Source organism: Cicer arietinum, chromosome 1 (genome assembly GCF_000331145.2).
Source record: "Cicer arietinum cultivar CDC Frontier isolate Library 1 chromosome 1, Cicar.CDCFrontier_v2.0, whole genome shotgun sequence".
Taxonomy (NCBI): domain Eukaryota; kingdom Viridiplantae; phylum Streptophyta; class Magnoliopsida; order Fabales; family Fabaceae; genus Cicer; species Cicer arietinum.
This window is the reverse complement of record NC_021160.2, coordinates 10,510,554-10,524,499: the sequence shown is the minus strand read 5'-3', so window position 1 is coordinate 10,524,499 and position 13,946 is coordinate 10,510,554. Positions and strand designations below refer to the sequence as shown.

The 13,946-nt window shown below is 24.7% G+C and overlaps 1 protein-coding gene across 1 annotated transcript; it reads right to left on the bottom strand.

Moving 5' to 3' along the window:
- Positions 1-8,590: 8,590 nt before the first annotated feature.
- Positions 8,591-12,953, bottom strand: CYP81E4 (isoflavone 3'-hydroxylase-like). Its single transcript, NM_001364787.1, has 2 exons — positions 11,964-12,953; positions 8,591-9,365 (listed from the first exon to the last, which is right to left on the bottom strand). Exons 1-2 carry the CDS (start codon positions 12,858-12,860, stop codon positions 8,760-8,762), a joined length of 1,503 nt encoding a protein of 500 aa, NP_001351716.1. The 5' UTR covers positions 12,861-12,953; the 3' UTR covers positions 8,591-8,759.
- Positions 12,954-13,946: the final 993 nt, after the last annotated feature.

Genomic DNA, 13,946 nt, shown 5'->3' with positions numbered 1-13,946 from the left:
ATAGGTGTATATCAATTATTTTCTATGGAGTAAATAGTTAATTGTAAATTGGAGAAATTATTAGCTCTTTGATAATTATAAAACCATTTTCACTGTTTCTTTGTCCCTTAAATATAAGATTCTACATAAGATTTAACATGTAAAAATGTTTTTTTTATAAATAGTATTCTTAATTAATTTATTATTAGAAATAGTCATATCCTTTTCCTTTTCTTATAATAATTATAAAATAAATATGTAACAATAATATACTTTTTTGACAAATTTATTACTACAATTACTTTTTTATTTATAAATAAAATAGTAAAAAAAAAAACTTAAAGAGAACTTTAAAATCTTGGAGTTCAAAAATATTCCGTCCAACCGTATCGATAATTATCATTTGTGATTATTTTTTCTAATAGAGAATGAAAAGATCAAATGGATTTGCAACCAAATGTCACGATCTCGTAAAATGCCAAAAGTGCTATATAACTCAAAGATCAAATTGATTCCAACTGCTCCGTTTGGACTAACGCCTCAATGAATGAACAAAAAATTATACACAAATCATGATGACATTTGAATTTAAAATTTTATAGAAATTTAGTATAAATAATTTTTACACATTTAATTTATTACAACCGTTAGATTATTAATAATATAACTTAATTTTTATTATAATTACTTATAAAATCACTCATATAATTAATCATAATATGTCAACTGTGTAAAACTTTTTACATGAATTATACGTAAAAATCAAACTCTAATACTTTTGAATCTAAATATAATCACTTATTTAATATAAATAAAAATTTGTCTATAAATATAAGCTTGTTTTAAAATTATCTAATACATTTCTTACTTCTTTTCCAATTAAATCCCTAATTAATACTCTCTTCGTTGTTTTAATTATCTTATTTGAGTTGTGTATGATTTTATAGAAAATGATTAGTTTTGTTGATTAATAATAAAATAAATTTTAATTATTCAAGTATTTTTATTAATTGTAGTTAGTTGTGAAATTTGATAAGTTGAAATACAACAAATAAAAATATATTAATGGAAAAAAGTATATAATATTTTATTGATATTGTAAAATTGTAAATAATTTAAAAGAAGGAAAAATAGAAAATGAAACATTTAAAATAAAACGAATATAGTATCACTAACTATATTGAAATATGAAAAATCAAAATTAACTACTTCCTCAATTTCATAATGACCTACTTATTTACAACAACAAAAAAATTCATAAAATGAAGGCTAAATAGCATCCGCGATCCCTTAACTTAATTTCAGATTTTTTTTCTTCTTCTGATTTAGTTCTTTATTTTAATTTTAAGTGATAATTTGATCTTTTATGTTTTAAACTGTCAACAATGTTATCCTTTTTTTTTTACAAAAATTCATCAAAATTTTCAAATAAAGCCCATAAAATTAATAATTATCTTCAATATAATACAAATTTCATCAAACGTATAACTTAAATATTCAAGTAAACTCATATTTTCATCTTCAACAACATCAAATTCATCAAATAAAGAATGAAAATATAAGTTTATTTAAATATTTAAGTTATAAATTTGATGAAATTTACATTATATTGAAGATGATAATTAATTTTATAGATTTTGTTTGAAAATTTTGATTAAATTTTTGTAAAAAAAAATGATAACAATATTATTGACATTTTAAAACATAAAAGATCAAATTTTCACTTAAAATTAAAATAAATGATAAAATTGAAAAAAAAAAATAAAAAACTAAAACATTAACTAAAATTAAATTAATAAATCGTTGGTGCTATTTAACTTAAAATGAATTATCATTTCCATTTTTAATACACTTTTTTTTTCTCTTTCAATTGCACTTTTAACTAATATTAATTACATCAATTTCAATGTCGATGTCAATGTAATATTTTATACTAAACGATTATGATATTAATAATATATTAATACTTTAAAAATATAATTAATAAAAGTATTATTCTAGATGATTCATACACTCATCATAGATGTCTGTGAGTCAATGGAGAATAGATATAGATGTCTTTTGTTTTGATTTTACGGGTCCAACTTTTTTTCTTCAAAATTCAATATAAAAACTAAAGCAAATGCTACCAAACACCTTTAGTCTATTTCTTACGCATTCAAATCTACAAATATTTTATTGAAAAATTATCATTTATTTATTTTGAAAGTTAAATTTTGTTATTTTTTATAATAAAAAATATAATTGAGATAATGATATCCTCATTTAAAATAAAAAAAAAAAATCTTAAAATTTAACGAATTTGTCTATATCTCATTTCAATACACTTGTTAGCAAGTCCCAAAAATTAAAAGCATCCTAAGATACATTTCTTTTATCTCATAATGAATGTTGTTTTTGCAAAATTTTCTAAAAAACTTTTCCCATAATCAAATTTATGCAGAATATTTTCTATATAAATCCTACATAGGATGAATACTTGACACATATTCATTTGTAATGTGCATTTTAAGTATATTTTAGATTAAAATTTGAATAAAAATATATAGAATAATTATAATTTAATTTTTTGTTTTTACCTTCTGATTCCAAAGCAAAAGGACCTCGGTAATTTAGAGTTCAGTCAGGAGATAAATAAAGTATAATCAAATATTGTTTTAACTATTATTCAAATTAGAGTTCTCACGAAAGATTCATCCTTATTCGAGTTGTCATTTGTGAGATTTCACTATAACACATGAGATTAATTATCACTAATAAAAAATTAAAAATCACTATCATATAAGATACAAATTGTCACTCGTGAGATTGAATTATCATATATTAGACAAGTTGTCAATTATAAAGATTCTAAAATAATTATCATACATGACACAACTTGTGATTGAATACACGAGACAATGAGTCATTAATAAAAAACTGAAATAACTATAATATACAAAACAAGTTCTCACTAATAAAATTAAACTATGATATAAGGACAAATTATCATTAATAACAATTTCAAAATAACTATCGATCCATGAGACAAGTTGTGGTTAAAGATTATATATATATATATATATATATATATATATATATATAATATAGTACAAATGTATTAATCTGACATTAGAACTATGTTGACATATCAAGTTAATCACCTATTATTTATAGTACTATAAAACATTATTAAAAATGATAAGAAAAAAAATACAAAATACGTGGGGGACTATATTAAAACCCAAGAAACTAATCCTCTGGAATACAAAATATTGCATCATAAAAAATATCATAAATATTAGATGAAAAATTATCACATCAATGTGTATTAACAATGTGAAGCTCAAAATGAATAATTTTGTCCACACATTGATTTCATTTTCAAATGAAATTGAAATATAATACAAGTTGCCCTGATACAAGCTAGTTTCAAAATAAATATTTTACACGAAACAAATTGTTACTAATAAGATTGAATTATAGTATATGAAACAAGTTATCATTAATAAAAAATTCAAAATAATTATCATCCATATGATAAGTCTTTACTAATGAGATTAAATTATCATAAACAAAATAAATTATCACTAATAAATTTTTTAATATAAATATCATACATGTAACAAATTTTGACTAGTGAGAGTAAACTGACATAAACGGGAATCAGTTGTCAGTTGTCGCTAATAAAATTTATGAAATAACTACATACAATACAGTTTATTGTGATTAATTTAAAAATAAAAAAATAAACCTATAATTTTATTATATCGACTTTATATAAGTTTCATTATGTCTGCAGTGTATGTGTACAGTTTACAATCAAGTACAAAATGTAAATGAATCCGATTAATCGAACACATTTATGCCTCTTTTAGATATGTTTGATACTTACTGGTGCATGTTATTCGTTCTAAAGCTCAAAATAAACCCAAAGGCTCGCATGCTATCAACATGGGATCTAAAACGAAAATAATATATTTATGGTAGCATTTTCTCTCACCTTATTATGTTTTTAAAAACCTCCGACTAATAAGTTTACGTTGGTGAATTTAGATGTGTCTTTATGTTAAATACACCTTTAGATGGACTAATTTGAAGATAATTGAAGGTGTGAGATGAAACTTTCTACATAAATAAATACAAAAATATTTGTGTGGTCACAACCCCCAATAAACAATATTTGGATAAACACAAATAAAAAAAAATGTATTTTAAAAAAAATTAAATAATATGTATTTTTATGTGTAGGCTGAAATATTTTTTATTTAGAATTGTGTTCAAGTAAATATTTCTTATATAAACGAGTTAGGTTATTTTGACACAAACTTTTAACATCAAAATTTGACAAAAATCTATATAATAAATACAATTTTATTAAAATACAATAAATTTAGTAAATAACTATTGAATATAATGCAATATACTAACAACTTATTTATCAATCATTCAAGATTACTGATGAATTTGAATGTCGTGAACATTATCTTTTAGATATTCAATTATACATTAATGTATCCCTTAACTATTCATATTGTAAAACTATTATTTTATATTTAACTAAACACTTAAAAAATAGAAACTTTTTTATACGATCCATTTTTTAAAAATTAAACTTTAATTCAAAAAATATAGAGATATATATAAAAAATAATATATAAATTATAGTGAAATACGGATCGTGTCAGAATTGACCATCAAATTATCCAACTCATCCCAAAAAATTTGCAAAACACAAATATATTATTTTTATTCATTAATTTTATATATATTCATAAATTCACATTCATTATCTCTAAAAAAATTAATAATTTTAGTAAATTAATTTTTTCAAAAATTAACACTTATAATTGTATAAGTGAATGTCTATTTTATTTGCATTGTTGTGTTTAAAATGGATTGGAACTTCTTATACCCAAAACTCGATTCGATATAATGACTCTATGACTGATACATTGTCCCGTCTTTTTTGAATTCCTACCTCATTAAAGGTCAAATTTGGATTAAAAAATTACTTTTATCTAATATATGATTGTTGCCATCAACACAAAAATTTAAATACATTATTAAAGCACACTAAAAAATATATATTTCTTTAAACTATTTTAATTATTTAATTATGTTTTTATATTATTTTTTCTTTTATGTGTGAGTATCTAAATAAAATGTCTAAAATTCTTGTGATGGTACTAGAAATATTCATGGATATATACTATAATTACGATAATGTTAAGTTAGTACAATGTTGACTCTTATTGAGTGAGTCATCACTCATAGCAACTGTGGCGTGACACCATGAATATTATGAGTGTTTGGACTTTGAATTACTATGTGGGACAGTGTTGTATGTTTGACTAAGAAGTAGTAAAGAGAATCTGATTAACTACAAGACAGCTCGTGCTTCAATATTCAACATAACCCGACATAGACCGTGATGGCTCTGGATGTAACAGCGACTCTATTTCAATTTCTATCATTTTTTATTTTATTTTGTTTTACTCAAATTCTGTTTCTGATTTATATTTAATTTAATTTATATATATCATCAATTTTAAAATTTGAATATTATTAGTTAATTATAATCAATATATTCTCAAATATATGTAATTTTAATTAAATTATATTAATAAATAATTATAATTTTTTGACAGTATAAAATCTTTTCTGTTATCAATATATAATAATTAAATTCATTTTTATTTATAAGTTGAGTAGTTATATACTTGAATAATAATAATTTAAACTTGGTGTTTGAATTTAATATTCTTTTGAATCTTATATTAAAATAAAAAAAAATATCAATTTTTGTAAAATGACACTAACTGTAAAATAAATAAATAAAGTATAAACTATACTAAAAAATAAGAGAAATAGATCTCTCAATTTTTTTCTCGTATATTTTTATCTTTTATTTTAAAAATTCATTTTCTTTAATAGATCTCTTTTTTTAATAGATGATAGAGATTTCAATAGACTCTCATATGACATGAGAGATTCATTCTCCAAAAGACCAACGTGGTTCAAGTGAAAGTGAAAGTCTTCCAACCAACGGTTAGTCAATGGAAGACTATTACGTTGCTGCACTGTGCAAGGCAAGCTTCGTGTTTCATTTCAAGCGCTTAACTCCGCCCACAATATTTTGGCGTTTAAATGAGTTTTATACATACACATCATTTATTTAATAATATATAAATATATTTCAACAACACACATTTATTTTAATACAATTTAATAAATAGAGTCCACAAAAATAAAAGATAGAGGCGATGCTTATATTGTTATTAGGGATGGGAATAGGCTAGACCGTCCGTTAGGGGCCTATGGATTGGCCTGACGTGACCTATTTAGTAAAAAGGCTAGGCTCAGACTGTTTTTAAAGCCTATTTATTTAAATAGGTCAGGCTCAGGCTTATAAAAAAGCCTATTAGGCCTAACAGACCAGCCTATATATATTTTATTATTTATTAATATTATTTATTATTATTATATTAATAATATTATTTCCTATTTTAAATTATATCAATTAGGCAGTCAACTCAGTGAGCATTTCATATTCAGTAGTTGTTCCATATTCGGTAGCGATTCCATATTTGCTAGTCATTCCATATTCGGTAGCCATTCAATTAGTCAATTAGTCAGCAATGGTTCCATATTTGTTTAAGAGGTAATAATAAATGTGTTTGTTTCAGAAAAAAAATCTATTATTTGATACAAAAAATTATTTTTTAGGGTTTAAATGATGTTTGTTTCATATTTTTTAAAAATTATTTTAAATAAACTCTTAAATAGGCTTCCAGGCCATGCCAGACTTTTAAAAAGGCCAGGCCATGCCGAAAAAAAGCCTATGATAGGCCGTATGCCAGATTTATGCATAAAAAATAAATCGTAGGCTAGGCTCAGGCCTTTCAAAGTCTGGCCTGACCTGACCTATTCCCACCCCTAATTGTTATCTTCCTAGTATGGACCTCAATAGAGAAAATATTTAAACGCCCCTCATACAAATTCTACACATAATAAATATTTATTATTAGATCATTAATTAAAAGATAATTTTTCATGAAATAAATTATTAAAAGAGAAATATGTATTTCATTAATATTGTATCTCTTTAATATTTTGATCTAAATATAATTTTAAAGAAAATTATAATACATTATTTATTATCTGAGTTAAATATAATTTTATTCCTTATAATATAATTAATTTTTAATATTACTTTTAATAAAAAATTTCATTAACTTTTAATCTTAAAATATTTTTCGTTAACACTTGGATTGGTTGCATCACTCCCAAGACCAATTTTCTTTCATCTTAATCAACCCTACTAATACTCATAACAACAAGAAGGTAAATTATCTCAAAACTAATTCTTAACTTGATTTAGAAAAAGAGAGAGTTTTGTTAGAAAAAATCACCTTTTCTCACACTACCAAACTTGCTACTTGCTCCAATCCACTACCACCTCCTCTTTAGATAGCATCAGAACTTCAACAAATAATTTAAGGTATTTGAATTTTTAAAATTTTAATTGATAAATTAAATATAATATGTTATTGTATATTATAATTTTTAATTTAGAATATAAATAAACAAAAAATTTGAAAATACAATAAAAAAAGGAAGAAAAATTAAACTGAGAAACTACACAAATTTAATTGAAGTGTTACAATCTTTCTCACAAAATATAACAATTTTTATTTAGATGTCGGTTATCTATTTAAATGGTGTGAAATTATACTCAAATTGATAGAAATTGAAATTATTTGATTGGAATCACTTTAACCTCAAATATTAAAATATAAATTAAATTAATTGATTTCAATTCAACTTTTAAAATTATCAAATTACTGGTTTAATTTTTATAACTTTAGACAAAACTTACAATTCACAATTGAATTGAGTTTAGTGTGAAAAATATAACATAATTTATTAATTATGTTTTTATAAAGTATTTAAAAAAGATTGTTGGAGACCCTTATTTTCAACGAAGCTCTTCCACTATTTTTAGATAAAGTGAAAATGAGTATAATAAAAAAAGGAATGAGGGCAAAATAATAATTATTTAATTATGGGTTTTGCCCAAATTAACATAAATAAAAAATAAAAAAGAGAGGATGGGTACCGGATGGAATGAATTATATTCCACTACATTCCATTAATTTTTTAAAAAACCAAACAATAAAATAAGATATTATACCATTTCATTCCACTTCATTCTATTACATTACTCAATCCAAACAAAATCTCTCATTTCAAAGAAGGTGGTGTGTCCCAAAACTCTTTTGGCCATAAATTCAATAAAAGGGGATATAGTCTTTACTCTACAACACAATATTACTAAACGAAAAAAACCTTACTATCTTATTTAAAATATTTATCTCAAAACAAAATATTTATCGATAATAATTTGTCAGTATCATAACAATTATTCAAAGACAAAATATCTTAATTAAATTTCAAAATTATTTTCTTTTATGTTTCTATTTAAAGACGAGATATAAAATTTTTATTTTTATTTTTGTGGCATTCAAACTTAATTACAAATTTAAATAACAGATAAATTTTAACTAATTCACCTATATAGATAAAATTTCACTTTAGAATTCCTCTCAAGATTTTTTACTATATAGAATTCACATCAAACACATATAGAAAACTTTATTACTTCAATTATCACATATTACAAATGCCAACGGTACACACATAAAACAACACCCAACAATTAACAGAAAGTAACTTAACTATAACGACTAACCCTAGTTACTACAAACTAAGGCTTTTACCATAATTAATTAGTATCATCAGCTTATAATATAATTGGCAATAGGTAGTGGTTTACACATGGCCTTGAGTGGAACACCCATTGGCATGGTGAGTCCTTTGCCCTCCCTCAAATCAATTTTTTCTTCGGTTTCACGTTTCCATTCAAAGCATTGAATCAACAAGCCCAATGTCAAGCCCACCGTACGATGGGCCAAACTTTGTCCTGGACAAGCCCTTCTTCCTAATCCAAATGCAATCAATTTGTTTAGTTCCCCATCTATTTCAAATCTCTCGGGCTTAAAACTCGAAGCATCACTCCAATATTTTGGATCTCTATGAATAGCCCAAACATTAGTCAATATTATGGTATCTTTTGGAACATTGAATCCTCCAAGAGTAAAATCTTCAGAAGAATAATGTGGCAATGATAGTGGAGCTGGTGGATGCAATCGAAGTGTCTCATTGATTATGTTTTGTAGGTATGGGAGTTTTGATAAATCATGTTCTTCTATTAATTTGTCTTTTCCAATTTGAGTTTCTATTTCTTCTTTTGCTTTGTTCAAAACATCTGGATGGTTCAATAATTCAGACATCACCCATTCTATTGTCACAGCTGACGTGTCTGTTCCCGCAAGAAGCATAGCCTACAAATCAATTGAAATAAAGTGATCTTAATTTAATTTTTTGAAACCCATAAACTTAATTATTATTTTTTGATAAAAAATAAATTTAATTTCTTACATACTAATAGAAAAAGACAATCAAATGCCTGCGATATTGTCCCAGTTTAATAATTAAAAATTAATATTTTACTTAAATGTATGTTTAATATTTTAAACTACTCATGTATTTATAGTTTTATTTTTATATTAAATATTTTATTTTTATTTTTAATAAAATATTAAATACCACCAAAAATCTATATATACAAGTAAACAATTGTAACGCCTACTGAGTTTGAATTTAAGGACTATTGAATACATTTTAATTTTTAGATTCATTATTAGGAGTTTATGATTGAATTGATCAAATTATTGTACTCCTTCCGTCTTATAATACTTACTAATTTAAAAAAAAAACATCAAAATAAATGATTTTAATACATTTTTTTTATTATATTATTTAATTAATACAATTTACATCACTTTTAATATAATATTTTTTATTAGTATAACATTTAATATATAATATAAATAATTTAGTAAACAATATTATTTTTTTATTTATATATTTTTCTTAACTAAAATAGATGACAATTAGAATATGATCATACAAAAAAAATGACACCTAGCACTTTGTTTCTTGATGAATACTTTCTTCTCTGTTTTAAATTATAAGAAGAAAACAAATGGTTATTTTACATTTATTAAGAATATCAGTTTTACTCATTTAATATTCTAAAGTTCACTGAAAAAGGGGAAAAATCTATTTCCCAAACTACCCTTCTTAATTAGGGATGGCAATGGATAGAGTTTGGGTAAGGTACTATAGTACCCGTCCCCATACCCGCGATTTAAAAAAAATACCCATACCCGTGTCCATATCCTCTTGGGTATCAACTTTAATACCCGTACCCATACTTGTTACCTACACTTTAACTAAAAAAAAATCAATAAATAAATGATATTATTGTGATTAAATTTAAAAATTATTCAAATATCTTAAATTCAATCATAAAATATTATAAACTAAAATATTTTCTAACTCAAAACATTTTAAATGAATACTCATTACAATACATATTTAAATATCCATAATAATATTTTGTGAAGTTGCAAGTCATACGACAATATTATCTGAGATAATTGATACAAAGTTGCAAGTATAATTATAAAGTCACGATTAATAAGATATAACTATTAGTTATAAAATCATAATTATTTACCTATTTATCATAATCAGATTCTTAAAAAATTTGCAAACGTTTATGTTTCAATTATAAATATTGTAATGGTCCAATGATATTAATAGATGTTAAAATATAAAAGAAAATAATTAATTAAACTAAACACTAATATAATAAATAATATATTTATATAAGTGCGGGTGCAGGGCGGGAGTGGGTACTATAGTATCTGTACCCCCACCCATACCCACTTAATTTTGCGGGTAATTACTCGTCCCCTTACCCATACCTATTATGCAGGTTTTTATTATATCCGTTGTGGATTTTTTTTATGGGTACCCACTGGGTATGGTTTTTTTAGTTGCCGCCTAAGAAGGCTTAGTGTGCTGCCTTTGTATTGGGAATCTAATCAGTCTTAAAAGAGGGTATACTATTCTCATCCAATCCAATTAATTTATTGACTTCGAAGCTATATTTTTCACGTATACGAAATTTCGATTCATATTTTTGAAATTACCAAATTCAATAAATCATACTATAAAGGTATTCTTGTAGGTGAAATATATATAGCATATTTACATTTCTAATAACTTTGGGTTGAAATACAAATTTTATAAATCTAACAATCGAATCAATTTTTTTTATGAAATAAATCACATATATAAAATGTTATAAAAGTAAACAAATAATTAGATATTTTATCTTTTACCTTGTTTTAACATATTATAATATTTAAACACAAGTAAATGTAAATTATTAGATGACATGACTAATGATGTTCAAATTATTTAAAAATTTAATATATGTATAATTATCAATATAATACTATATAATTCAACATTTGGATTGATAAAATTTGTATTCTATACAAACTTATTAGAAGTATATGAAGCCTGATATTGACATTCTACCTATTTGTTTTTTGAAAGGTAGACTCTTTTAATTTTATTGGCACTTAGGTAAATATAAATATATTCAGGTGCTTTTTATACAAGTAGAGGATTTATGAAGAATTATTGTTAAAAATAAAATTTGATGGTCAAATTTGTTGGCTAACCACTTGGCAAATATTTCGACACTCTTATAAACGGTTGCTTTCAATAACACCTATGAGAAGTACAAAAGATAAAGTTAAAAAGAAAGTATGAAATAAAAAGGGAAAAATAACGTGAAAAGGAATATTATGTAATAGTTTTTTTTTCACTCATACTTTTATATTACAAGGGAAATGCTAATAAAAAAGTGGTGGAAGATGTATAATTTATACTTTTGAATTATAAAAAGTGATATTTTTTTTTTCTCAAAAATTTGTTTTCTATTTTAATTTTTAATTTTTTAACAAGTGTTTTTAGAACACTTATTAGCATGAGTTATGTTATAAGTGATTAATAATTACCTGGATAAGACCTTTGATCATGTGATCAGAATAATACTCAGGTTGTGACTTCCTTAAATTCAAAAGGTGATCAATCATAGTATCTCCATTACTTTGATTTCCACTTTGATGTTCCTCAATAAGTCCCTGCAAAAATGCATCAGCCCTTTTGGCAATCTTCTTGTACCTCTTCGTCAAATCATCAAGATCAAACAACCTCAAAAAAGGCAAAAATTCACTCTTATTAGCACCTAACAAAGACATTATCTCACTTATTATATCTCTAAATTGTTTTGCTTCTTCAACATCCGTCACGTCTCTGTCATCTCCATAATACCTTTTTCCAGATATCATCATCATCATACCATTAAACGTCATCTCCGTTAGTCTATGTCTTAGTTCCACTTTTGTAAAACCTTGATCAGAAACAGTGTCGTTTAGAAGCTTTTGTATAAGTCTATTTGTTTCGTCTGTTCGAACTCCTAAGAAGGAGTTAAGACGATTGTTTGAGAGAACATCAATAGCTGTTATACGACGTAGGTTACGCCAATGGTCTCCGTAAGAAGAGGAACCTAAGGTGGTATAGTTGTAAAAGATGTATTTTCCAGCTAACAACTGTGGTCGGTTTGCTAAAACAATATCGTTTTTATTAAAGCATTCTTGAACTAAAGAAGGTGAAGAGACAACGACAACTAAACGTGAACCAAACCATAGTGAAAGTACATCACCATATTTTTGAGATAGTGTTGTGAAGGTGTGGTGCATAGGGTGTTTTAATTGGTGGAGGTTGCCAATTATGGGAATTGTTGGTGGACCAGGTGGAAGGTTTTTTAGCTTTCTTGATTGGATTTGGATAATTATTTTGATGGTTATGATGAAGGTTATAGAGAGGAGAGAGTAATACAATAAGGGTGTCATTGTTTGAACACTTTATGTTGATGGTTTTATATGTTATGTTGTTCTGGTAACCAAGATTTGGTTCTGTATTTATAAGCTCTGAGGAGTTGGAGTAGGCGAGATGTGTCGTGCTCGTGCGTGATATAAGTAAGCATCATATAGTATTTTCTAAATGATTATAACAATAATAAAAATTATATATAATAATTATGTTATCAAACATAATTTTTTATGAAAAAACAACTATTTATTTGAAGTAGATTTTCAATTAATACTCAAGGAGACCACGTCTCTCTTACACCACCTATGTACCAGAGACATTCTACAATTATTGCTGACAAAAAATATATTAATTTTAATATAATTTTTACCTTGCTTTTTTGCAATATCAATAATATAGCCAGCACCCCCGTTCATTATCATTGTAGTCTTGTAGACCCGTTTCGTATTGGAAAAAAACTCACCTATTTTAGACTTCTAGGAATGTTACATCAGCTTCAATAATGTATTTAAACCGTATGGCTTTAAAGAATCTCAAATTGTCATGGCTTTGGAAAATAGCTGTGGAGACTAAAAATAGAAAAAAGAGTGCATTGTGGTATAATAATGTAAAATTAAAAATTTGTGCATCTACACAGGTTACATGTATAATTATAAAATTTTTTATTACATACATAATTAGAATACTAAAATAAAATTATTTTGAAAAATTATTTATTTACAACGACTACTTTATTAATTATTTTAAAAGGAAAGACTAATTTTTACCATTAAAATTTGATATTATTTGATGATTTTATGATTTATTTATTGATGTAGTAATATGTTTTATTTTTATATCATTGAGAAATTAATTAGCAATTAGACTCAGACCCAGTGGGTACCCGCTAAAAAAACCCACAATGAGTAGGGTAAAAATCCGCATAATGAGTATGGGCATGGAGACGAGTTAATTACCCGCAAAATTAAGCGGGTATGAGTGTGGATACGGGTACTATAGTACCCACCCCGCCCCGCACCTTCACTTATATAAATATATTATTTATTTATTTATTATATTAGTGTTTAGTTTAATTAATTGTTTTTTTTTATGTTTTAACATCTATT

Excerpts from the sequence above, each read along its gene's own strand:
- CYP81E4 (NM_001364787.1), bottom strand. The coding sequence starts at position 12,860 with ATGACACCCTTATTGTATTACTCTCTCCTCTCTATAACCTTCATCATA. Across the intron at positions 9,366-11,963 it reads TGATCAAAGGTCTTATCCAG|GCTATGCTTCTTGCGGGAAC; the intron begins GTAATTATTAAT and ends ATTGATTTGTAG.